Below are 25,367 nucleotides of genomic sequence, written 5' to 3'. Positions count from 1 at the left end.
GTCAAGACGCCACACAATACCAACTTGCAGTATTTGTGCCTCAAGGCACCGTTTTCATGCTTTTAAGTGCTAAATTCGTATTTTTAACTGTAGTGTGATACTCCTTTACCCTGAGTAGAGTGAGGGTCATTGCTGGGACAGGGGGTAACCTGACTGCAAACCAAAGACCCAATTTCTAACAATGGGCTAGCAGTACGAATTGTTTAATAGTGGGACACTTGTGCCCTGAACGAAGTTGAAGTAGATCCATGGCAGTTGTGGAATACAATTGTCTGAATATGCAGAGAAGACGGGCAAAGCTTCAGATGTGTGAAAGTTTGTTGGCAATGCTTTGGCATCCATTGTGTTGCTGAAGACACACCTGTCTTAGGTGTAGGGTCATTGACCAGGTAAATCTGAAGTTGATGCAGAATCTGCTTCAAACTATTGATGTTAGTGTAATTGAGGAGACAGGGGAATGGATGTCACAATGATGTGCTGGCAGTAGAAGGAAAGCGGGATGGGGAATGGCAATCTTAAAACTGAATACCTTTATCGACATGGGTCGCCATTTCACACACACACTGAGCACTGTCACTCAGTCAAAATATGCTCTCTGTCACAGTTTTGGGCTAACTGGTGTCTTAACTAGTTGAAGAGCTGGGGAAGTACTATTTTACCACCGTAGACAGTGAAAAATGGTTACTTGTCACTGCAACTTTAAAATAATACCCTGCTTTGAGCGGGAAATGTAACATCATTTGTTGACACATTTAAAGTAATCAACAAAAAATTACACCATAGCTTATGCACAGCAATATAACACAATGAAAACATAACAGGGCATGTCCCTACAAAACAGAATGCAATACAACAGCTGAAATACAGTACAACATAATCACATTACAGTAATGCTGCACAAATACACATGAGCACAAAACAGAGCAGAAAGTACCACCACAATAAAATGTTACACAACAAAGGTATATAAACGCTCTTGTCACATATTACGACCACCAGAGTCGTGATTTCATAATACAGTGATAAACGGTGTTTGGAGCAAGCACTGCCTTGACTTTCCACCATGCACATGAAATAGCACCACTCGCAAGTTTTGTTATCCAGGTTCAGGTGTTTATTGAGCTATGGAAGGCCAACAATTGGGAAACATCTTATTCAAACATTTCTGCGGGGCTGTACCTCTTCTGTGGCACTTAGGCTTTCATTATGAATGTGGCAGTGTGGGCCGCCATGCTGGCGGTGGCGGAAAATCCCACCAGCCGGCATGGCGGTCCACACCGCCACATAATGAAACCATGGAGGGCCACCCTAGGCGTCCCTCACCCACCGCCAGGCTGCCTCTGTCAGGCAGCCTGGCGGTGGACGGCATCATTATCCGACAGGGCAGCGCTGCTGCCCCTTGGATAATGATCCCTTTGCCTCCAGCCCGCCAGGGAAAGGCTGGCGGAAGGGATGCACAGGGTACCCCTAGGGACCCCTGCACTGCCCATGCACTTGGCATGGTCAGTGCAGGGGCCCCTGTGCAGTGCCCCATCACGCAGGTTACTGCCAGATTTACGGGCAGTGATCTGCGCGACGGGTGCAGCTGCACACACCACACAGAGGCATTGACGGCGGCTGCAATGTCCCAGCCAGGCATTCCTCTGGGCCGGTGGGCAGAAACAATGTTTCCGGCACAGAGGAATGTTCATTATACGGCCGGCGGGGTTCAGGGGGAGCTGGCGGCCACTGGAAAGCCCACCAGCATGAACACGGGGGTGTAAACCGCCGTGATCATAATGAGGGCCTTAGACATGATGCACATTGTCCTGTACCTTTGTGCACAGGAGACTGCCCAGTGGTGGGGTACTTGTCCAGAAATGTCCCTCCAACACTAGTCTACGCTTGGGAGGAAAGTTACAGCTTGCCAGCAACAATTAGCTACTCCTGTCCCCAAAAGAGTGGAAAAGCCCACTGAGCATCATGGCAAATGCTGCCCTGGATTCAGACGTATTGGCCACAGCGGTGGAAACAATTGGCTCGAGCTCCAGGCCCTTCTGTCTGCACTCCTGCTGCTCAAAGTTAGGGCCTTTAATCATGCTCTGGCATTTCTTGTTGAAGGGGATGAACACAGCATCTCTGGGATGTCTGTTTAATGAGCCAATCCCAGGGTTTCACCTGCTGCTGTTCCAATGGGTTGCCAGTTTGCAGAATGCGTTAGCCTTGATGGCAAAACCCAAAGGCATTATTTACACTTTCAAACAAATAAAACAAGACGTACACAAACTCGTTTTGAAAATAATTGCTTCGCGGGAGATTCATGCAAATTCAATTAGTGAAGACATTTCACGGCCTGATTTACACAGATCTAACAATGTGACCTTAGCTCACTTAACTTTTAATGCCTGCTCGTGCACATTCATTATTGCGCATTATTAAAGTATTGATCTGATATGAAATTAACCTCAAGCTTTATCTAATTAACTACTACCGTGACGCTAACAATTAGTCTCTAGTTTACTGAGCCCTATGCAAATTGTCCCCATTCTTTCAATGAATGAATTTAATTAAGTGGCGTTTTCACACAGTAAACCTTCAGTAAAGATTCCGACAGATAATCATTCTCTGTGCGTGTTGTGCTGCAGAAGAAATTACTTTGCAGGGTGTTTGTGAACAGTTATATAAACTCACTGGCAAGGCAAATGACTGAACACATAGTCAATCGACCCACACCCACCTTAAACCTCACCTAATAGCATTATATAACTTCAACGACCATAATTCAGTATCAGAAGAACTCAAGGGGCTTATGAAATGCACAAGTTGCCACCTTGTCCTAAAAATATGGCTGTGTTTGGCAGTGTGCCCTGTGTTTAAATGATCCTGCAAGGTGAGACTACTAACAACTAAAATTAAAAGATGGCCGCCATCTTTACTGACCAACATGTTGTGGAGGAGTTCTGTATCTTCTCTTGACCTGGGGGGAGAGTGCAGTTATATGACTTTTGTACCTGTGAAGGCAAGTTAAGTGAGTATATGTCTGAGGGAACATGACAAACAAAGCATGAATAGATGGGCCAATGCAAAATGTTACACTAATCCTCAGTTAGGAATAGCGATGGTAGAAACATGCCAGAAAATTACCAGTATTATGAAATAGCATGTATTACACCAGGCCTGGAGTACTGAATCTCTACACATTTAATTGTCCTTCATTGCATTGGATTGTACTGTACTGATTTACATCACACAATACTTTACAATGCATAGTATTGCAATGTATAGTATTTAATTATATAAACATTTGTATTGTTTTATTTTATCACATTGCACTGTATTATTGTATATTACTACATTATATCGTTGCATTACACAATACTGCATTGTACTATATTGTTTCATTGTCGTGTTGCACTGCATAGTAATAATCTGCACTTCAGTGTATTGTTGTATATTATTGCATCTTTAAAGTATTGTTGCATTGCATAGTTATTACAATGCACTACACTCAATCAATCAATGAATCAAGGATCTATAAAGCGCACTAATCACCCGTTAGGGTCTCAAGGCGCTGGGGGGGGGGAGCTATTGGTCGTAGAGCCATGTCTTGAGGTGTTTCCTGAATGTCAAGAGGTCTTGGGTCTGGCGAAGGTGGAGCGGTAGGGAGTTCCAGGTCTTGGCGGCTAGGTGAGAGAAGGATCTTCCTCCGGCGGTGGTGCGGCGGATGGAGGTGAGGGCGAGGCTGGCGGAGCGAAGATTGCGGGTGGGGGTGTGGAAGGTGAGTCTGTCGTTGAGGTAGGCTGGGCCTGTGTCGTGGAGGGCCTTGTGTGCGTGGGTGAGGAGTTTGAAGGTGATTCTCTTTGATACCTGTAGCCAGTGAAGGTCTCTGAGGTGGGGGGAAATGTGGTCGCGGCGTGGGATGTCCAGAATGATGCGGGCGGATGCGTTCTGGATTCTTTGCAGCTTTGTTAGGAGTTTGGTTGTTATTCCTGCATATAGGGTGTTTCCGTAGTCCAATCGGCGGCTGACCAGGGCGTGGGTGACGGTTTTCCTGGTTTCGATGGGAATCCACTTGAAGATTTTGCAGAGCATGCAGAGAGTGTTGTAGCAGGAAGAGGAGATGGCATTGACCTGCTGAGTCATGCTGAGTGTGGAGCCCAAGATGAAGCCTAGGTTGCATGCGTGGGTGGTGGGTGAGGGCGCGGTTCCTAGGGAGGTGGGCCACCAGGAGTCATTCCAAGCTGAGGGGTTGGTGCCAAAGATGAGGATTTCTGTCTTGTCTGTGTTTAACTTGAGGTGGCTTGATTCCATCCAGCTGGTAATGGCGTGAAGTCCGTTGTGGAGGTTGTTCTTTGCAGTTGTAGGGTCTTTCGTGAGGGAGAGGATGAGGTGAGTGTCGTCTGCGTTGGAAACTATGTTGATGTGGTGGGTTCGTGCGATGTTGGCGAGGGGGGGCATGTAAACGTTGAAGAGAATTGGCTGAGCGAAGATCCTTGGGGGATGCCACAGATGACTCTGGAGGCTTCTGACATGAACGGTGGGAGGCGGACTCTCTGGGTTCTGCCTGAGAAAAATTACGATATCCGGTCGAGTGCCTTGTCGCGGATTCCAGCATTGGGGAGGCGTGTGCGGAGAGTGTGATGACATACTGTGTCGAAAGCTGCGGAGAGGTACAGAAGGATGGTGCTGCTGTTCCTTCTTCATCGAGCATGGTCCTAATGTCGTCTGTGGCAGCAATGAGTGCACTCAGTGCTGTGGTTTCTGCCGAATCCGGATTGGGAGGTGTTGAGTACCTTGTTGTCTTCCAGGAACCGGGATAGTTGGCTATTTATGATTTTTTCGATGACCTTGGCTGAGAAGGGGAGGAGGCAGATCGGCTGGTAATTCTTGGGGTCGTCTGGGTTTGCCTTTGGTTTCTTCAGCAGGGTGTTGATTTCTGCGTGCTTCCATCTTTCTGGGAAGATGGCTGACTCGAAGGAGCTGTTGATGGTTTTGCAGAGGTGGGGGGCGATGATGATGTTTGCCTTATTGAAGATATGGTGTGGGCAGGGGTCCGATGGTGATCCGGAGTGGATGGAGGCCATGGTGGTGGGGGTGTCCTCTATGTTGACGGGGGTCCAGGTGTGGAGGAGGTGGGTGTTGCTTGGAGTGTTGGGTTCTTGGGTGTTTGTAGTCAGCTGGTGGGTCTGGGGTTTGAAGCTGTTGTGGATTTCTTCTATCTTTCGACGGAATGGGTTGCCAGTGAGTTGCAGAACTCCTGTAATGGCGGGGGTTCGTTGGAGCAGGTCCTGGGGGTGGAGAGCTCATTGATGATGCTGAAGATCTCTTTACTGTTGTGAGCGTTGGCGTCAATGCGGTTTTTGAAGTGGGTCCTTTTGGTGGTGTGGATCAGTTGGTGATGTTTGCATAGGGCATCCTTGAAAGCGATGTGGTTGGAGTTGGTAGGGTCAAGGTGCCAGCTTTTTTTCATTCTGCACCATAGCCGTTTGGATTCCTGTAGTTCTGGGGTGAACCAGCTGGCCTTGATCCTGTGGGAGGTGTTTTTTTTTTTTTGAGTGGTGCGAGGGTGTTGCCGCAATCTTCTATCCAGCGATGCAGGTTGGTGGTGGCTGTGTTGGGGTCTGTGGTCCCAGGGAGTGGGGCCCAGGTGAGAGTGGAGATCAGTTGATCTGTTTATATTTTGCTCCAGTTGCGTCGGGGGTTGTGTGCGGTGGTGGTGAGTGACTGGTTTCTGGTAGGAGAAGTGGATGCAGTGGTGGTCTGTCCAGCTGACATCGGTGGTGTGGCTGAAAGAGACGTGGCTGCTGGCTGAGAAGATGGGGTTGAGTGTGTGAACTGCAGAGTGGGTGGGACGAGTTGCTTGAGGCCGAAGTTGGCGAGGTTGTCGATTAGGTTGGTGGTGTTGATATCGTTGTTATTTTCTAGGTGGAAGTTTAGGTCACCGAGGAGGATGTAGTCTGTTGAGGCGAGGGCTTGGGAGCTGATGGTGTCGGCGATGTTGTCGCAGAACTGCGGTCTGGGTCCAGGGGGTCTGTAGACCAGTGTTCCTCTGAGTGTGCTGTTGGCGTTGATGCGGAATTTGAAGTGGAGGTGCTCGGCGGAGTTGATGGTGTCGTGGGAGTTGGTGGAGACGCTTATGGTGTTTTTGTGGACTATGGCGACTCCTCCTCCTGGTCTGTTGATTCGGTCTATTCTGGTGAACTTGTAGTTTTCTGGTATGACTATGGCTACGTCTGGTTCTAAGGCCGAATTCTTCAAGGTTTCAGTGAGGAATGTGACGTCAGGCTAGTATGTGGTCAGGAGGTCTCAGAGTTCAATTGCATGTTTGTGGACGGAGCGGGAGTTAAGTAGGATGCATCTTAGGCGGTTGTCTGTTTTGATTTGGAGTTTGGAGGTTAGGTTGCAGGTGAAATTGCAGGCTTTGCAGGAGAAGGGTCCTTTGGTGTGCGTCGGTGTGGACTGGAAGCAGATGGAGGAGCGTCCTGGATTAAGGGCGTGGAGTTCGTTGGCAGTGTAAAGGTGTTTGGTGGCGCGGAAGGTGTGTTGGCCAGGGGGTCTGGCGCTGGGCGCAGTCTTGGCGCGGACGGGCGCAGACGGGCTTGCCCTTGGTGCGCCTTCGGTGCGCCAGCGGCGCGTCCGCGCTGCGGCCGGCATAAGAGGGGAGGAGGGAGGGAGTGGCAGCTGGGAGGAGGGAGGGAAACCTCCAATCGGAGTGCGGGGGGCAGGGGCGGGAGGAATCAGGAGCGGGAAGAGCTCCGAGAAGGAGGGATGGGGGCGGGGCCGCGGGGAAGCAGTGGCGCGAACCTTCCGGGGGAGGAGAAGCCAAGAAACCCAAACAAACCCAGACAAGCCCAAAACAATGGCAGCACTTACCGGAACAGTTGTGAGGAGGAAGCGACCTGCCTGCAAGGATGCATCAGTAAAGAGCGGCTTCATCTAATGACGGTAGCAGCAATAGACAGCAGGCGTCAGGCAATAGCATCAAACTCCAGTGGTGAACGGCTAGTGGCAGAGGGGGGCTTAGCTAATTGAGGGGAAAGGGAGAGCCGAGCAGCAGCTTCCCCCTTCACCACAGACTTAGATCAAGCCTGCATGAGCGACCACTTATCTCCCCACCACAAGCACGCTTGGGTATATGTTTTAATAGTAATTGTGGCCTAGACAGTGGGGAGTGGCTAGGAAATGGAGAACACTTACTAAAAAAGGCGAGGGGTTAAGGAAGGAGTATGGAAATAGTAAAGTGGGGTTAAGGGGTCATGAACCCACCCACAAGAGAGTAAGGCTGTGGCTATTCACAAACCAAACTTTTATTTACAGCCAAAACAGAACCCAACACAGTTGTAAAACTACTCCAGTTCAGAGCTGGAGTCCAGGCCACATATGGCCAACCACTGTTATTGCAACAACCTCCATAAAAAATAAAGGAGACAAACACTTAAAATAAAAAAATAAGTAAACGCTCATAGGGACTAATGGTAGATCAAGGTAACTTATTTTAACAGTAAAGAATATAAATACGTGTAAATCAATGTTTAAAACATTATACAATTAAATATTAATTATTATTGTACCATAAAAATATCTTAATAACCTTTTTTACATTTAAATGTTAATGTATATTTAATTTGTTAGTAAAATAAATAAATACATTTAAATTAATTCTGTACATAATGTTTCATATCTTTTTCTACATAATAAATGTCAATTTTATCCTTTAGGTGGGATTTGTTAAATTTATAATTTAGGAAAAACAGGTTTATGTAATTTAATATTTTCAAAATAATTAAATATTAAGTTCAAAATTGAGTTAATAATGCTATAGCTTTTTATTTTGTTCTATATTTAAAATACATAGTTAAAATTAATTTACATTAATATTTATCTTAAAATATTTGTACTGATTTTTTAAAACTTTAATAAACTTTTGAACTTTTCCCTATACTTTACCATTGCGAGATCTCTGCCGTGGTAGCAGAGATCTCGGACTCTGTGTGAAAAGTTGCAAGAGGTAAATTTACCATTTTAAATTAGACACCTCCCCCGACTTCAGGCAGTGCAGACTTGTAAGCTTACTATTTGTAATAAATTTATACTCGTAAAAGGTGACTATCCTAAAGTAGTACATTTATTACAAAGTACAAGAGTAAACTTACACATGTAGATTTACTGATGCATTTGTGAGTAAGCCACAGAGTGTCCAGCCCTTTCAATTTTTACTGTCTGGAGGTGTGGTTGATGGAACACTTACCTTAAATTTGCAGACTGACGTTAAAATCCTGGATGTCTTTGTTGGTTTGCCTAGCTGACTTGACCCAGTGTGTAAAGGGCTCATTATGTCTCAGTGTAATTTTGTAAGTTTTATTAGTAAACAGAAAAGCACATAGTTAAGAAGGCATTGTGTACCATGCAATAGTAAGGAAAACTTGGTTCGTATACTACATTTTGCTGCTTCATGCAAAAGAAAACCAAAAAAACCCTACCTACGAATACTGCCAAGAGTGCTACAAAGAGCAGTATAAGACTTGGTCAGATTTTTTACTTGAGAGCAAATTTGTTAGAATTTGGTCCACTGCTTTTAGACCTGAAAATACAGAATGCACCCTGTATATTTCAGATTTCCTTTACCCAAAATGTACAATCCTGGCCAAATTATATTTTTTCAGCTATTTCTAGTCATTAGACTGAAAAGTAGTTGTGGGTGGAATCTTAAGGTGCAATTCAGAATAGGTGACATCAGCCCAATCTATGTGTTGCTCTTCTCTCCGCAGACCCTCTTCAGTCACAACCACACCTTTGTATGCATGCTATCAATTCATGCCCACATCTTTAATTCTCCAGTCTCAGAAACAACACATTTTTCTCCCATGCAAGTTCCATTCAGGGGAGTTGTCAGGGGTCAGTGTACCGCTAAGGCACCATTGCATGTGTGGTCCATTCCTTTCACCAACGGTTCACTCTTTTTTGAGCCCTGGTTTGCGGTTTCGGATCCTGCAATAAAAGGCAAATTTGCATGAAGACTTGCATCACCTGATGACAAATTGCAAAAATATGTCCACCTCTACTGAGTTTTTTTCCGGCACAAATGTTAGGATCAGAGCTGATGCATCAGTTTTCTTGCGTCACCCCTGCTCCACCTAACAGCACCGTGGTTGCGGCGTATTTACAATACGGCACACCATAGCGGTCATTAGGGCAATAGCATCAGAATTTTTTATGCTATTGTGGCGCTTTGCTGCACTAGCGTGAAAAGTTTTGACGCTAGTGCAGCAAAGTGCAAGGAGGCCCATAGGTTTCTATGGGTGTGCAATTGTAACACCTGCTTTGGGCAGGTGTTAAAAATAACACCACAAATGGTGCTGTGAAATCTTGTAGATTTCACTGCGCCATTTTTGCAGGTCTCCTATCGCCAGAATGACCCCCCTTGCATACATTATGCCTGGTGCAGGCGTAATGTGGTGCAAGGGGGTGCAAAGTGGCGCAATGCATGCATTGCACACCCTGTAAATACGGCACTGCAAAAAAGCCTTTCTAATGCCACACTAGCGTAAAACATTATCCTACTGTGACACAGGAAGGTGCTAAGGGCTTGTAAGGATGCCACTTAATTGTGTAGAATACAGCCCAAAAATTCTATAACTTGGAAATGATCCAACCCACCTAGAAGTAAACAAAACATTATGGTGGTGTACAAACCATAATGAAATTGAACAACTACATAAGTGGATCAAAAACAACAACCTAGTTGGCACCTACAATTTTGATTGTGACCCAAGTGTGGAACAGAGTCAACAGTCATCATCATAGGAGAAATCATTGATGACAGATCTAGATAACAGCCAGCTCACAATCCTTTTATGCTAGATCTGTTGGTGCCTCTGATATAAAATACTGTGACTTACTCCTTGTCTGCTTTAGTTTCTGCCTGCATCCTTTCCATACTAATTTCATTCTCATCCAAATGCTGGCAAATTGCAATGAGAGGCACATCCTTTTCATTGAAATGTCCTGTAGAAACTGATAGTTTTCTTCAGACCAACCTACAGTTTTCATTAACTACCCATGTCATTGATTGATCTTATCAGGCAATTTGGACTCAACTTCCAAATGCAGATGAACATCAAAAAAGTCCTTTATTCAGAACGACAAAACTAGGGACGACCAGTGATGGTTGCTCACTGCATAACACAATCTCATTATGTCTTACGATGATCCAAGCTGGAACTTCAGTCAAACATTGCCCTTTTTACACTCCTCTTTCTGTTACAATGGCCTAACCTCACAAGAAACGATTTCATCAATGTATTCTACCCAAAATCTAGGTAGTCTATGATAATCCATGGTTAACCTCACTAAACAAAGGAACGAGCCCTTTCGGAAGTTTAGCCATCACCTCCGTCAGGTCACAAACATCACTTACCCTTTTCTGGACCACCTTTGGAGTGTCTCCTTGGGCCATAATTCCTTCAACACCGCATTACTCCATTATTTTAGTACAACAACCTTGTAAATCTTTAATTTGTGAAGCAGTGACATATCCAGAACAAAATATCCAGGGTAGTGTAAAATCACAAATATGTAGCATACTTCAAAACATATTTAAAAAACCTCTACTGGTTACCAGCTGGTGCTGGTAATTAATTTAGGGCTCAGGATGTCACCTATTCACTGAACAATGCAGACACTTGCCATCATGGCACAGGCAAACCTGCTGCATGAATTAAAGATCTTTTTTGACTTCTCATGTAAGGAACTCCTCAAGGATCATATAGTATTTCTAAATGTCTTGACTCTGTCCTTCTCTGTTATTCTCCATCTTGTATCTCTAGACTTCAATCCCCGCCTATCTGTTCCACTCTGCACCTTTGAGCAGCAACTTAAAAATATTCAATTAATAAAATATGTCTATCTGACGATTTATATCGTATGAGCATATGGAGCCATGGAGCGCTGTTTAAAGCCCTTTTCGAGGAGGAGGAAGTAAGGGGAAGGAGTAACCAGGAACTGGATAAGGGAAATGATGCAGACAGGACATGGGGCATTACCAGTCCTTATACTGTAAAATATGTTTTCTTGGGAGTCCACCACAAATGCTGCTCATGGCTGGGATTGCTGAATTCCACGGTTGTCTAGTCCTGATTCCACATCATACCCCTTTCTTCAACCACACCTGCACTTTCCTTTTCTATAGCTCCCTTTTCTGACTTTTCTTCTTACTTTCGAACAAAGTTTGATGAAAAATGAGTCCAGCTTCCTAAAAATGAGTGCTGGTGCCTACCGCCTGCAAGCACCCGCACAAATTAAGCACCGAGGATTACCACCAATAGTCCATAGTCTGCAAAGTTGCACACAGTTGAGGTGTTGCTAGAAAAACAGGGACTTCAGTTCCTTCCCAAAGAGCAGGAGTGAGGGAGCTAACTGGTCCCAGGTAGGGAGGAAGTTCACCATCACGAGAGGGACCTAGGACTTGTCTCATCCTTCCTGCATGTTTTGTTTCCAGCACTATGAGGCTGCGGCGAGTGTTGCATAACCCACTGGAGGATAAATAAATAACTCTATTATTATGCTTTACTATTGAACTGCTCAGTGGTCAGTTCTGATTGGCATTTGTGGTTGGTTGTTTGAGCTTTGCTCATGATTTGTCTCTCTTTTAATTAGGTGACTTTGGAGTGTCTCGCTTCCTGATGGGATCATGTGACCTTGCAACGACCTTTACCGGGACACCTTACTACATGAGCCCAGAGGCACTGAATCATCAAGGGTACGACTCCAAGTCTGACATTTGGTGAGTGGGCGGCGTGTTATTTCCAGCCAAGTAGGCTCTTTTTCAGGTCATAATGCGATCAGCGCGGTGCAGCGCCTTCCGTATGGTTTTTCTAGGTCATCATATTTATCCGGTCTCTGATTATGCTGCTCTTTCACTTGCAGTATTTTCCTTGTGTAATGAAGGGATTATGGTAGCTCTAGAACAATGTTCAGCTTGTTGCACAAGTCCTTTTGGTTATTAGTACCTGTGTTCTGCATATATGTTATATTTAATACAGTACAATGGGACAGATATATTTCAGAATTCCCTTGGCATTTGTGTACAATGCATACATTTGTGTGGAAAAGGGACGATGATCTCTACCATATACCAGTCAGTTACTAATTTGCTATCCTGCACGGAGGCAGAGAGAGTGGCCATTTTCAGTCATTATTCCCCATCTTAGGACATGATTCAGGAAGCCACCTGCACCTGTAAATTCAGCTTACACACGCACATGGCATGATTTATAAAAGCACACTTACCTTTTGTATTCAAACCTATTTACTAACAAATAGGGCCCCCTTACTAATGACCGCCAGGTTCGCGGTTGGCGGTCAGTCGGCCGCCATTGTGGCAGTCCGAGCACTATATTATGACCAAAGCAGTCATGCCACGGTCAGACCGCCAGCATCGCCAGAATCGGAGATCCGGGTGGTCTGGCAGTTGTGGCGGTCCTAATCCACCAGGGCGGTACGTTCTCAGCCAGCGATTTCATGGCGGTAGCACCTCAGGGGTCCCCCTGTCCAGCACCATCGCAATGTTCACTGTCTGCTAAGCAGGGTGCCGGCTTGATTGCGAGTTGGAGACAATGCTCTAGGCCATTTGCTGCTAGGCCAGCGGGAGGAGACTGAGGTTTCTGCCCGCTGACCTAGCAGGAAACTCGTAGTGGGCCCGGCGGGGAGGTAGCCACAATGGTGGCAACCTCCCCGTTGGAAGTCCGCCAAACTCATAATGAGGACCACAATGTTACCCAAAGGTGATGTGATATTATCAGGGAGTATATCTGCTGCCGCTTGGTGATCCCGGCGTAGAGGTTGCTCCCATTGTGTAACTTCCTGGTAACTAGGACATGAGTGACACCGCTTCTAATGTTGCTTGGGAGCCATTTGAAGATCTTCCTCATTGTAAAAACTTGCTGTTGGAAAATTCTCGACGATTTTGGAAAAGAGGTCAGTAAGGCACCTTAGGGCATCTTGTTAAATGTTCTGTGGACAGGTCGCTAACACTGTGTCGCACCTTCTGTCAGCTCTGGTGTCTCCAATTCTTTTCAAGTACTTGGGTCAGAGGCCCTGCACATGTGAATTAGAAGCAGACATGAAACTGACCAGTGGAGTGCAGTGTACATCCCCCCTGCATGTCTGCTTATGGCCTCACACTCACCCGACTACAATAATGGCCCCCAACCTCTTCTAAGAGGCTGACAGTAGCAGAGGAGGCCCCATCCAGCTCTTCTTCTACAAAGCTAAGGACCTCAGCTGGCCTTGCTGCACCTCAGAATTTTTAAAACTTTATAAAAATGGTATTTTAACTGTGATGCAGGGCAGCGGTTATCATGGCACCTGGTGTTTGCCTGTTCTGTAGGTTTATGTATTTTGTACTTTTAGGTGGTAAGTGCATACATGCATCTGCATTTCATATTTTGCATGTTCTTTCTCTGCCTACTTAATCTACTATCATACTGCAGCCTGGTATGCAAATGCTTGTATTCAGTTATATTTTCACTTTCACTCAGCTCTTACGTTGAGCGTTAAACTAGTGACCTAGAAAAGGTTTTTAGTTAGCTTTGTATTAATGTATCTTGCTGGTAGAATGTCTCTGTAAGGAGAACGCTTGCCGGGGACAATTGAAGTGATATGCAAGTCATGAGTTTTAATCCCAGCCAGGCAGACTCAGCCTACCATTCTTTCAAGGTTGATAAACCACAGCCTGACCTGCTGCTTGGGCTTATAACTTGGGTTTGTCGCCTTTAGCAATTGATATAGCCCTAAGCAGCCGACTATAAGGCTGTATTAAAGCATTGGAATGTTGAGAGCTCCATTGAAGACAATGGAGTAGCTCCAGGCTTATAATGGCTGGTGTAAGTCTTCTGCTCAAACATTCCAATGTTTGTCTTTTTTTTCCCCCCTTTTTAATTTAGAACATTCTGTCCTTAGTGGGTCGAATGTTCTAATAGCCTTGTAGGCCTTTTGTGTCAGACTTTGTTGATTATTTAAGAGCCTCTCCCTCATCAACAAATGGTATAGCCCTCAGAAGTGGGCTATAAGGCTATAGCAAAATAGCGTAATAATGTCTGCCAGTGGTGTAGCAGAGGTGGTATGAGGCCTAACACAATGAAGGACAATCGCACTGTACCACTGTGTTATTTTCCAAGAATTGGGGGGGCAGTGGGCACCTCAGACTACTGGGCCCTGGTTCAACTGTACCTGCTGTGCTACTGATAACTTCAGTCCTGACACCTGCTACAAACAAAGTTTATAAGTAACAGCAATGCAGTATGAAGAACTATATAAAAACAAGTTATGATTTTTTAAATATTAAAAACGACATCCAAATATCTATTAAAAAAGCTGCTGTAGGGGGTGCATGAAGATATTGTACAGTAATAACGTATTTATTTCAAGCATAATTGGAAAAAACAATGCTCACCAACAAATATCAAAGACAAGTAAATCCATTTAGCTCAAATATAAAAAAAACCTTAACAAGCATTGGCAAAGTCAACCGGTCTGGCTTTCTTGTAGCTGCAGCACCTAAAGTCCTTACTAGACGTCCCTCTCAAGTCAGAAGCAAAAGCTTGAAGCCTTTAACAAGGCGGCAGACTCTTAAGACATTACTCAGTATCACTGTAAAACCAGAAGCAGCTGCTTAAGAAGTCTTTCACAAAGTTGCTGTACCTCAAGTCATTACTTGATGTCCCTATCATTACAGCAACTAATGATTTAAAAGTATTTAACAAGCAGTCAGGGCCGTGATATGTTACTAGCTGTCCCTCCTGAGTCAGGTCCAACTCCTTGTAACACTTTTACAAACCAGCAATACCACACACTGTTGGCAGATGTTCCTTGTGAATCATATTCAGCAATTTTAAAAGTATTTCACAAAGCTGCAGAACTTCAAGTGGTTACCTGATGTCCCTCAAACATCAGATCTGATTACCTGAAGTCTTCACAAAGTTGCAGTACCCCAAGTCGTTACTAGATGTGCCAGTTGGGTCAGAAGCAACTGCTTCAAAATTCCTTCTTAAAATTGAGTAGGTATATCTTCAGCATATAAATTGGCACATACACCTTGGCTATTTAAAAAATGTGTGCTTGTTTTCCATAGGATAAATAAATATGCCAAATTTGGATTGCAATGATGACTCCAAATTTCAGCTTTCAATAAATGTCTTGACTGTTGTGGAAGTAGGTGATGGTTCCTAGGTATTGACATCCACTGGTAAATACTGATGCTTCCAGTTTCTGACCATAGAGGTCTAATTTTTAAGTGTACGTGCACATGTGCACAGGATAATTGTAGGAGGCTGGACTGGCTTGTAGTGGGTACCAACGGGTACTTACACTTTGCACCAGGTCCAGGTATCCCTTATTAGTGTAGAGGGGTGTCTAGCAGCTTAGGCTGATAGAAAAGGTAGCTTAGCAGAGCAGCTTAGGCTGAACTAGGAGACGAGTGAAGCTCCTACAGTACCACTAGTGTCATATGCACAATATCATAAGAAAACACAATACACAGATATACTAAAAATAAAGGTACTTAATTTTTATGACAATATGCCAAAGTATCTCAGTGAGTACCCTCAGTATGAGGATAGCAAATATACACAAGATATATGTACACAATACCAAAATATGCAGTAATAGCAATAGAAAACAGTGCAAACAATGTATAGTCACAATAGAATGCAATGGGGGCACATAGGGATAGGGGCAACACAAACCATATACTCTAGAAGTGGAATGCGAACCACGAATGGACCCCAAACCTATGTGACCTTGTAGAGGGTCGCTGGGACTGTAAGAAAACAGTGAGGGTTAGAAAAATAGCCCACCCCAAGACCCTGAAAAGTGGGTGCAAAGTGCACCTAAGTTCCCCAAAGAGCACAGAAGTCGTGATAGGGGAATTCTGCAAGGAAGCCCAACACCAGCAATGCAACAACGATGGATTTCCTGACGAGAGTACCTGTGGAACAAGGGGACCAAGTCCAAGTGTCACGATCAAGTTGGGAGTGGCAGATGCCCAGGAAATGCCAGCTGTGGGTGCAAAGAAGCTGCCACCAGATGGTAGAGGCTGTGGATTCTGCAAGAACGACAAGGGCTAGAAACTTCCCCTTTGGAGGATGTATGTCCCACGTCGTGTAGAAGCTTGCAGAGGTTTTTCCGTGCAGAAAGACTGCAAACAAGCCTTGCTAGCTGCAAGGGTCGCGGTTATGGTTTTTGGATGCTGCTGTGGCCCAGGAGGGACCAGGATGTCGCCAATTGCGTGAGGAGACAGAGGGGGCGTCCAGCAAGACAAAGAGCCCACTCAGAAGCAAGCAGCACCCGCAGAAGTGCCGGAACAGGCACTACGAAGTGGAGTGAACTGGAGCTCACCCGAAGTCACAAAGGAAGGTCCCACGACGCCGGAGGACAACTCAGGAGGTCGTGCACTGCAGGTTAGAGTGCCGGGGACCCAGGCTTGGCTGTGCACAAAGGAAATCCTGGAAGAGTGCACAGGAGCCGGAGTAGCTGCAAAACACGCAGTTCCCAGCAATGCAGTCTATCGTGGGGAGGCAAGGACTTACCTCCACCAAACTTGGACTGAAGAGTCACTGGACTGTGGCAGTCACTTGGACCGAGTTGCTGAGTTCAAGGGACCTCGCTCGTCGTGCTGAGAGGAGACCCAGAGGACCGGTGATGCAGTTCTTTGGTGTCTGTGGTTGCAGGGGGAAGATTCCATCGACCCACGGGAGATTTCTTCTGAGCTTCTAGTGCAGAGAGGAGGCAGACTACCCCCACAGCATGCACCACCAGGAAAACAGTCGAGAAGGTGGCCGGATCAGCGTTACAAGGTCGCAGTAGTCGTCTTTGCTACTTTGTTGCAGTTTTGCAGGCTTCCAGAGCAGTCAGCGGTCGATTCCTTGGCAGAAGGTGAAGAGAGAGATGCAGAGGAACTCTGATGAGCTCTTGCATTCGTTATCTAAGGAATTCGCCAAAGCAGAGACCCTAAATAGCCAGAAAAGGAGGTTTGGCTACTTAGGAGACAGGATGGGCTAGCAACACCTGGAGGAGCCTATCAGAAGGAGTCTCTGACATCACCTGCTGGCACTGGCCACTCAGAGCAGTCCAGTGTGCCAGCAGCATCTCTGTTTCCAAGATGGTAGAGGTCTGGAGCACACTGGAGGAGCTCTGGGCACCTCCCAGGGGAGGTGCAGGTCAGGGGAGTGGTCACTTCCCTTTCCTTTGTCCAGTTTCGTGCCAGAGCAGGACTGGGGGATCCTTGAACCGGTGTAGACTGGCTTATGCAGAAATGGGCACCATCTGTGCCCATGAAAGCATTTCCAGAGGCTGAGGGAGGCTACTCCTCCCCAGCCCTAACACCTTTTTCCAAAGGGAGAGGGTGTAACACCCTCTCTCTGAGGAATTCCTTTGTTCTGCCTTCCTGGGCCAAGCCTGGCTGGACCCCAGGAGGGCAGAAACCTGTCAGAGGGGTTGGCAGCAGCAGCAGCTGCAGTGAAACCCCGGGAAAGGTAATTTGGCAGTACCCGGGTCTGAGCTAGAGACTCGGGGGATCATGGAATTGTCTCCCCAATGCCAGAATGCATTGGGGTGACAATTCCATGATCTTAGACATGTTACATGGCCATGTTCGGAGTTACCATTGTGACGCTATACATATGTCGTGACATATGTATAGTGCACGCGTGTAATGGTGTCCCGGCACTCACAAAGTCCGGGGAATTTGCCCTGAACAATGTGGGAGCACCTTGGCTAGTGCCAGGGTGCCCACACACTAAGTAACTTAGCACCCAACCTTTACCAGGCAAAGGTTAGACATATAGGTGACTTATAAGTTACTTAAGTGCAGTGGTAAATGGCTGTGAAATAACGTGGACGTTATTTCACTCAGGTTGCAATGGCAGGCCTGTGTAAGAATTGTCAGAGCTCCCTATGGGTGGCAAAAGAAATGCTGCAGCCCATAGGGATCTCCTGGAACCCCAATACCCTGGGTACCTCAGTACCATATACTAGGGAATTATAAGGGTGTTCCAGTATGCCAATGTAAATTGGTGAAATTGGTCACTAGCCTGTTAGTGACAATTTGGAAAGAAATGAGAGAGCATAACCACTGAGGTTCTGGTTAGCAGAGCCTCAGTGAGACAGTTAGTCATAACACAGGTAACACATACAGGGCACACTTATGAGCATTGGGGCCCTGGCTGGCAGGGTCCCAGTGACACATACAACTAAAACAACATATATACAGTGAAATATGGGGGTAACATGCCAGGCAAGATGGTACTTTCCTACAATAATGCATTCACTTAAAGTGTAGGAGTCCAGTGGCTGCCGTCTGCTGATTCCTTGTTGTGTACCATGGTGCTGGTGCAATTTTAGTGACATTTAAGCATCCCAGTGGGTAAAGAACATTGACTAAAAGCCCCTCTGTATACAAGTATTTTTATCATTAGTTTTGGAAGAATGTGGCTGGCAAAACAGTTAAGGGTGTCTTTAGGCCACAGCCGAAAAGGAAAAACTGGTGCTATAGAAATGCCGGATTGTTACAGATTAACGTTTAGCCCACGTTTATGGGTAAATTGTCCAGCCTTGCCTATTTCTTTGATTCAAATTTCCTTCCAATTTTACTTATAAGCTGTGCTTAGTTCAAGAACAAGAAAAAGAAACTTAAGCCCAAGGACCAAAAGTTTTTTCTTAGGCGCCCACTGCTTCACTTCCAAATGCAGAAGTTACCCATACAAGGTTTTCTAGTCTTGAGTCCACCTTCTGCTACTTTCTTCCCCATTCTGCAATCTCCGCATTTTTACCTCATTCTTCTAAGTTTGTGTCACTGGTTTACTTTCTATCTCTCTTGCTCTGGTCAAGTGCTGATGGTGAAAAATAGGTCCTGGGCTTCAGAAAAGAGCGCCAGAGCCCACCACCTGCGAACACCAGGCCACACAAAGCACTTCTTACAACAGAAAACTCTGCATGACATTTACTAAGGGTCCTGTTGAGCTTGTTACAGTCAGTGTCATTCAGACACATGCTAATCTAGCTCTTGAATAAAAATATCTGACTAAGTTTTTCATTGGTTCTTCAAGTGCTTTCTATAGTTTAGGAAGAACTTGAAAACATGACTATTCTGAATTTTTTCATTGATCCTTCAAGTGCCTTCAGTGGTTTAGGAAAAACTTGAAAACATGGCTATTATGTAATTTTTTCATTGGTCCTTCAAGTGCCTTCAATGGTTTAGGAAAAACTTGAAAACATTGCTATTCGTTAATTTTTTCATTGGTCCTTCAAGTGCCTTCTATAGTTTAGGAAAAATTGAAAACATGGCTATTCTGTAATACGTGCTAATCAATCTTGATTCATTAACTCTGTAAAATATGTACTTTGCTACCTAGTACCCCAGGCAGTTGTTCTTTCAGTCAGGCTAGCCTTCTGGGTATTGTTACTTGTACAAAATGCACGAATACAGTTCAGATGAGGCCCACTTGCAAATGCTGTCTCATCATACTATAGTTTCTTTAACTTCCCACATCCCGCGCCACTCCCATCACCACTGTATTCCCCAAAGGACTCATAATGTCAATTAATTGCACTATACAAAAAATGCCACTTTCAATTTGAATCTTCTGCATTTGCTTTGGGGTTAAAGTTAAATTGCTTTGACAGCTCAGGTGACCCCGCAAGGTCAATTATGTTACTTAAAAAACACCATTGCACATTGTATCCCATGTGTGCCTAAAGTGGATTGAAATACATTTGCATTTACACTTCTGGTGACCCCTTGGGCCAATTAGCCAACTTACTGAAAGCATTTTTATGTCTGTGTCCTATTAAAAGTAAATTGACATAATTAAGGCCTCATTACATGTTCATTAGGCCCATAGTGCTGCAATCAAGTATGAGGATCCTGAGGAGAAAGCATTTCATGAGTGTTTTGGAAAATTAGATGAAACATTTTTTCCAGAGACCCTAATTATGAAACTGGCTTTTGAAAAGTGTATATATGTGTATATATATATATATATATATATATATATATATATATATATATATATATATATATATATATATTTGATCTGAAACAAATATTACAAATGGACATGCTAAAAGCATTTGTTTATATGCTGATGCACTCATGGCCGCATTAATTAATAGCAGGGCCACTGAAATTTTATAATTTCGAGGTTGAGGCATTAATATGTTTTGCTAAACTCGCTACAGAAGCCATCACCTGCCGCATAATTTTCCAGATTTTAACAAAGGTATTTGTTTTAAAGGATCAAAAGTCATAAAAGACCGCCCATGTGGTGCAATCTAATGCACAGTGATTTGCAAAACCTGTCTGGGTCTATACTCAGACATTTAATGAGATGTACATTTTATCCAGAAAGTCTTAACTTCCTCAGTTGCTGGCCGATGGAGAAGGCTTAAACCAAGCTGGAACCAAAACTTTTAAATACTTAAAGGTAATTCAGGCAAATTGGAATGAAAACTTCTTTTGTGTTACTATTCATGCAAATTGACTTTTTCAGCAGTCATTCGAAAAAGAAAAGGGGGTTCGTTTAAAAGAATCCCTTTTTAGAGCAGATATTTTGAAACATAAACTGCTTTCTACAGGGACAAATACATAAGAAGCATTAAAAGTAATGTACTGTTCTGCTGGACTGTTTCTTAATTGAAAGAGATACTTCCACAGGGTAAACTCTAAACAGAAGACAAGTTTTAAAATATGACTGAGATACGTTTAAAAAGAAACACTTTTATCACAAGGTGAATGTGCATGTAAACCAGTTTCACGCTAAATACGGAGGACAGAGATTACTGAAGATAGTCTATGACGATTACAACAAGATTCATAAAAGTGGTCCATAAATCCTTGAACTGTACAACAAGTATAGTAGTAGAAATACTTTATTCAGTTGTTATAGACAACCATAAAAGCACATATAAAACAATTTCAAAATTAACATAAATAAATTAGTAATTAAGATCCGTGGATGGCATGTATCAATAAATAATGGTTAAAAACGTAATCCCTTATAAAATTATGCAAAACAGATAAAAAGCTTTGGGCCATAACAAAGTTTGTGAATGAAGCAAATGCACAGCTATCTAAAACACTTTCTAGCTTTGAATACCGAGCATAAATAAACTGCAATGCCGTTGCAAATTTCAATTGTTGGAAGAGTTTGTAGATACAGATAAACTGGGCGACACTGGCGTATTTCCAAAGATCTTAAAAGCAGTATTACAAATATTTTCCTCTGTCTAATGTACAATTTACAGAATAATACTTTATGTATTCTAGTTTGTGTCGAGACTGAATCACAAGGCCAGTTTTCCAGTACAGCACTCCAATAGTTTATTACAGGAAAACTAATCGGGCAATGGAATTTCTCAAGTCTTAAGAAAATAAGGACAAAGCGATGCCTCGGGTTCAAAACATACTTTAGGTAGGGTTCCATGCTATCCACCATCTGCATCAGTTGGTTCCTCAGAACACTCGCTTTTTGTTCTTCAATGGACCACCTTGAATCAGCCAAGTGGGTAAGGGACTCCATTCTAAGTTCTTTTCTGCTCAGTGGTCCCATTATGTCTAGAGTAGCATAATAGTCTGGGTGGCCCGAGTCTGTAAAAAAGATTTTAATATACTCCAACAACGGGATTCTCAGTGATTTAAGATTAAACAGTCTTTTAAAATGGATCGTTTAAGGCTTGCATGTTCTGAAGACCAAACTTTATGCCATAGCAATGCTGGTTTTACCCTTATTAAGTCTATGATGTGCATAGCCCCCAATTCTGAATGACACACGAATGGTGAGATGGATTTTGGGACGTTAAAGAGTGACTTTAGAAAATCATTTTCTGCTATCCTCAGTGCATTACACTTTGTATGTCCCCATAATCCCGCCCCATACGTAGCAGTAGGAACACATTTGGTGCTATAAATTGTCAACATATCTTTTTGGGTGATCCTTCCTACTCGTTGAGAGAAATTTTTTATGGCCATGTTAGTTTTAATAAACTGTAATTTTCTGGTGCCAATACATTGGGACCAGGTGCCTTTGTAATCAAACAAAATTCCCAGGTACGAGAATGTTGCTGTAGCATTTATTTTCTCTCAAGTTATTGTAATGGGACAGTTCTTGGCAGTCTTGGTGCCACATTTCAGACATAAGTATTAGAGCGGTTAACTCTAAGGCCTAGTTCCGCTGTATAGTTAACAAAGGTCGCCAGAAGACGATGCAAAGCTAATGGGGTTCGTGCCATGAGAACAGCGTCATCGGCATACAATGCAGCTGGAATCGGCCGATGACCAATTTGAGGTAAATCCTTGCATTCGTTGACTAGTACTTTCTCAAGTTTATTTATATATAGTGAAAAGAGGAATGGCGCTAATACGCAGCCTTGTTGTACCCCATTATTTATATGCAATGAGCTAGTGCACTCCCCGTGCACCCCAAACCTTACCTTTGATCTTCTTCCCGAGTATAACATCCTTATAAAGTGGATTATCGTTTCGTCTACCCTAAATGAATCAAGGTAGACCATAATTTGCTTTGGACAACACAATCAAAGGCCGAGGTCAGATCTACAAAGACCATATAAAGGTTGCCTTTCTTAATCATATTATATTTTCCAATCAGGATATTTAAGTTTAAGGCCTGTTCCACTGTTCCTATCCCTGGGCAAAAGCCATATTGCAAGTCCGATAGGATATTATTTGTTTCATCCCACTCCTGTAATCTATTCAAGATGATACAGCCAGCTATCTTTGCAAAGGAGTCAAGAAGCGAGATAGGCCTGTAACAGGCAGTATTATGGCGATCGCCCTTTTTGTATATTGGCACTATGATGGACTCTACCCAAGTTTAAATAAAACCCGTGGAACAGCATGCTCTCAGGACCTGAGTCAATAAAGGACCCCAAAGTGCGGTATCAGACTTAAATATGTCCACAGGAACTCCATCTGGGCCTGGTGCTTTCCCACTCTTACTTGCATTAATGGCTTTGGTGACCTCTTGTATGCTAAACGGCATAGTAATAGTGAACGAGTCACCTTTATAATTATCTACGTCCGAAGACGAAGGGCCATAGTCCTGTACTTTTTTAGAACTATATATTTCAGAGAAGTGGACAATCCATTCCTCTTCCCTAATGGCTATTACTATACTGGGAGATTCTTTTCCTCCCAGCAGCGAGGAGTTTACTACCTTCCAGAATGTGACGTTATTGTTTTTGAGGCTTGCTTCGTACAAGGTGTTCCAAGCATCTTATTTTATACATCTTTTCCTATTTTTAACGGCCTTCTTATATTCCTGTCTGAGTGTGCGAATCTTGCTCTTGCTTCTTTTTGGTTTATTTAGGGCCTTCTTAAGATTTGTATGAGCCCTCGTACATTTAGAATCAAACCAACCTGTTTTTTTCTGGGATCCCGGTGTTCTCCCGCTAGAACTAAGTCTCTTTTTAATGTTGCATGTAATTGCGGTAAAAGCTCTAATTCGTTCTTGTGGATGTGCGTTATCCTCAAGGCAGACCCCAAAATCTTTAGCATGGTCGCTAAGTAACTGCTTCATAAAACCTAATGGTTCAATCTGAGACCAGCGTAGTGAATATCCGTTTCTAGATGCCAATTCTATATTACTAAGGAAGTCCGGGGATTCCCCATGCTGTTTTTTATCTGAAGGCAAGACGAGGTGTATGCTTTGAGGGTAATGATCACTGAGTACTACATTGTGAGTCTGTTGATTAGACATTCTATGGGAGAAGTTATTAGATGTTAGAATAAAATCGATTGTTGTGTTTGAACCTCTGCCAGTAAAGGTAGGTTTAAATTGCGGTTTACTAGCCCAAATTTCGTTTGAGAAAGATAGGTTGAACCTATACATGGTGTCATTCAGTATGTTTCCATAGTGATTATGTGTAAAGTGAACTTAGGCCTCATTACCCACTTCGTATAGGCCACAGACTTTCTCAGAGGGTTCTGTGCATAAGTGTATATTGAAATCACTTCCCCATACAATGAGAGTCTCTCTCTTAGTAGAGTTACACACTAACCCTAGGTCATCCTGCAATTGTCTGATTATGTTTAAGATTTTACACAAAGGAGCGTTATTATAAAAATGTATAACGGCTAACTGAAACAAACCTTGTCATTTACACACAATCAATTGATAACTAGAGTTAGAGGTTGGCCTAATCGTCTTTATCAGTTTGAATTTGTTTGAAATATAAGTGCAGAGCTCCCCTTTCGACCTCCCATGTATGGAAGGGATAGCAGGAGTGTGGAATGTCCTGTATCCATTTATATGTATGGGGGCTCGTACACCAGGTTTCCAGAAAACACAGACAGGAAAATGCTCTGATGAAGTCTATCCATTCAGTGTTTCCAGTCTTGCTGTGGAGTCCTCAATCAGGAATCTGTAAAGCGCACTACTCACCCGTGAGGGTCTCAAGGGGATGAGGAGGGGACACATTCCAAAACAAAAGTTCTAGTCCTGATCTTACGGCCCCTGCTCCATGTGTGTCACCGGTAACAGATTTTACCCCATTGAGAGCAAGGAAGGAATGGTTAATAATCGAATGGTCGAGATTTTCTTTTTCTCACACTCCGGGTCTAATGGTATGCTGATCATCAATATTTCCCACAGGTACATCCCCGCTACTGCCCGCAGCAGGCTCGCTCGTGTTTGATGTATCAGGCATAGATTCCACGGACGTAACCCTCCCACTGTGGCCGGCCAGATCACCACTCAGTCAGTCCAATTCTTCCAGGTGTGAGAGGGCTTGAAATCTATTGCTAATGGGTACGGCATTGTTACGCTCGATTATCTCTTCTAATGATAGGCACCAGTTTCTGGATTGATCCTGACGTTTGTTGCCTTGGTAGAAATAACCCAATGGTAACAGTGAGACTTCACGAATAGATACTTGTTGTGCACTTAATCTTTTTAAGATTCTTTCTACCAGTCTTGGAGATTTAAAAGAGAGTACCACGCAGTCTCCCATTAGTGTTTTCTGACTCCTACTTACCCATTTAACTCTCCTCACCATCTTTATGTCTTTGAATAGGGTGCCAACTATGCCAGGTTACATTCGAGATCCTATCCAATTTAAAGATTTATTTCTAAATGCCATCCATGATTCCCGGTTATGGATGGGTATAGTAGGGACGTTAGCCAGGACGACTATATAGGCAGTCACTGCGGCAGGTAGACTTAAAATGTCACCCTGGAAGGAGTGGTGTATCTGGGGGTGAATGAGGCATGTTTTCCCTCCCATTGTCACTTACACTTATGTGCGCTGACATAGTCTGATGTGCCCTGATTGTATGTTCTGCGTATATGCATGTCTCTATGGGAGGCTGCTTAGCT

The 25,367-nt window shown here is 43.9% G+C and overlaps 1 protein-coding gene across 1 annotated transcript in view; it reads left to right on the top strand.

Annotated features, from left to right (window-relative positions):
• Positions 1-25,367, top strand: part of NEK11 (NIMA related kinase 11) — a 613,419-nt gene that overhangs the window by 260,136 nt on the left and 327,916 nt on the right. Inside the window, exon 6 of the mRNA XM_069211923.1 lies at positions 11,635-11,761. Coding sequence (XP_069068024.1) covers positions 11,635-11,761 — 127 coding nt within the window. The remainder of the gene's footprint in view (positions 1-11,634; positions 11,762-25,367) is intronic.

The sequence above is a fragment of the Pleurodeles waltl genome, chromosome 10 (assembly GCF_031143425.1).
Source record: "Pleurodeles waltl isolate 20211129_DDA chromosome 10, aPleWal1.hap1.20221129, whole genome shotgun sequence".
NCBI lineage: Eukaryota > Metazoa > Chordata > Amphibia > Caudata > Salamandridae > Pleurodeles > Pleurodeles waltl.
Note: the sequence above shows the minus strand (reverse complement) of the source record. Positions and strands in the feature narration are given on the sequence as shown.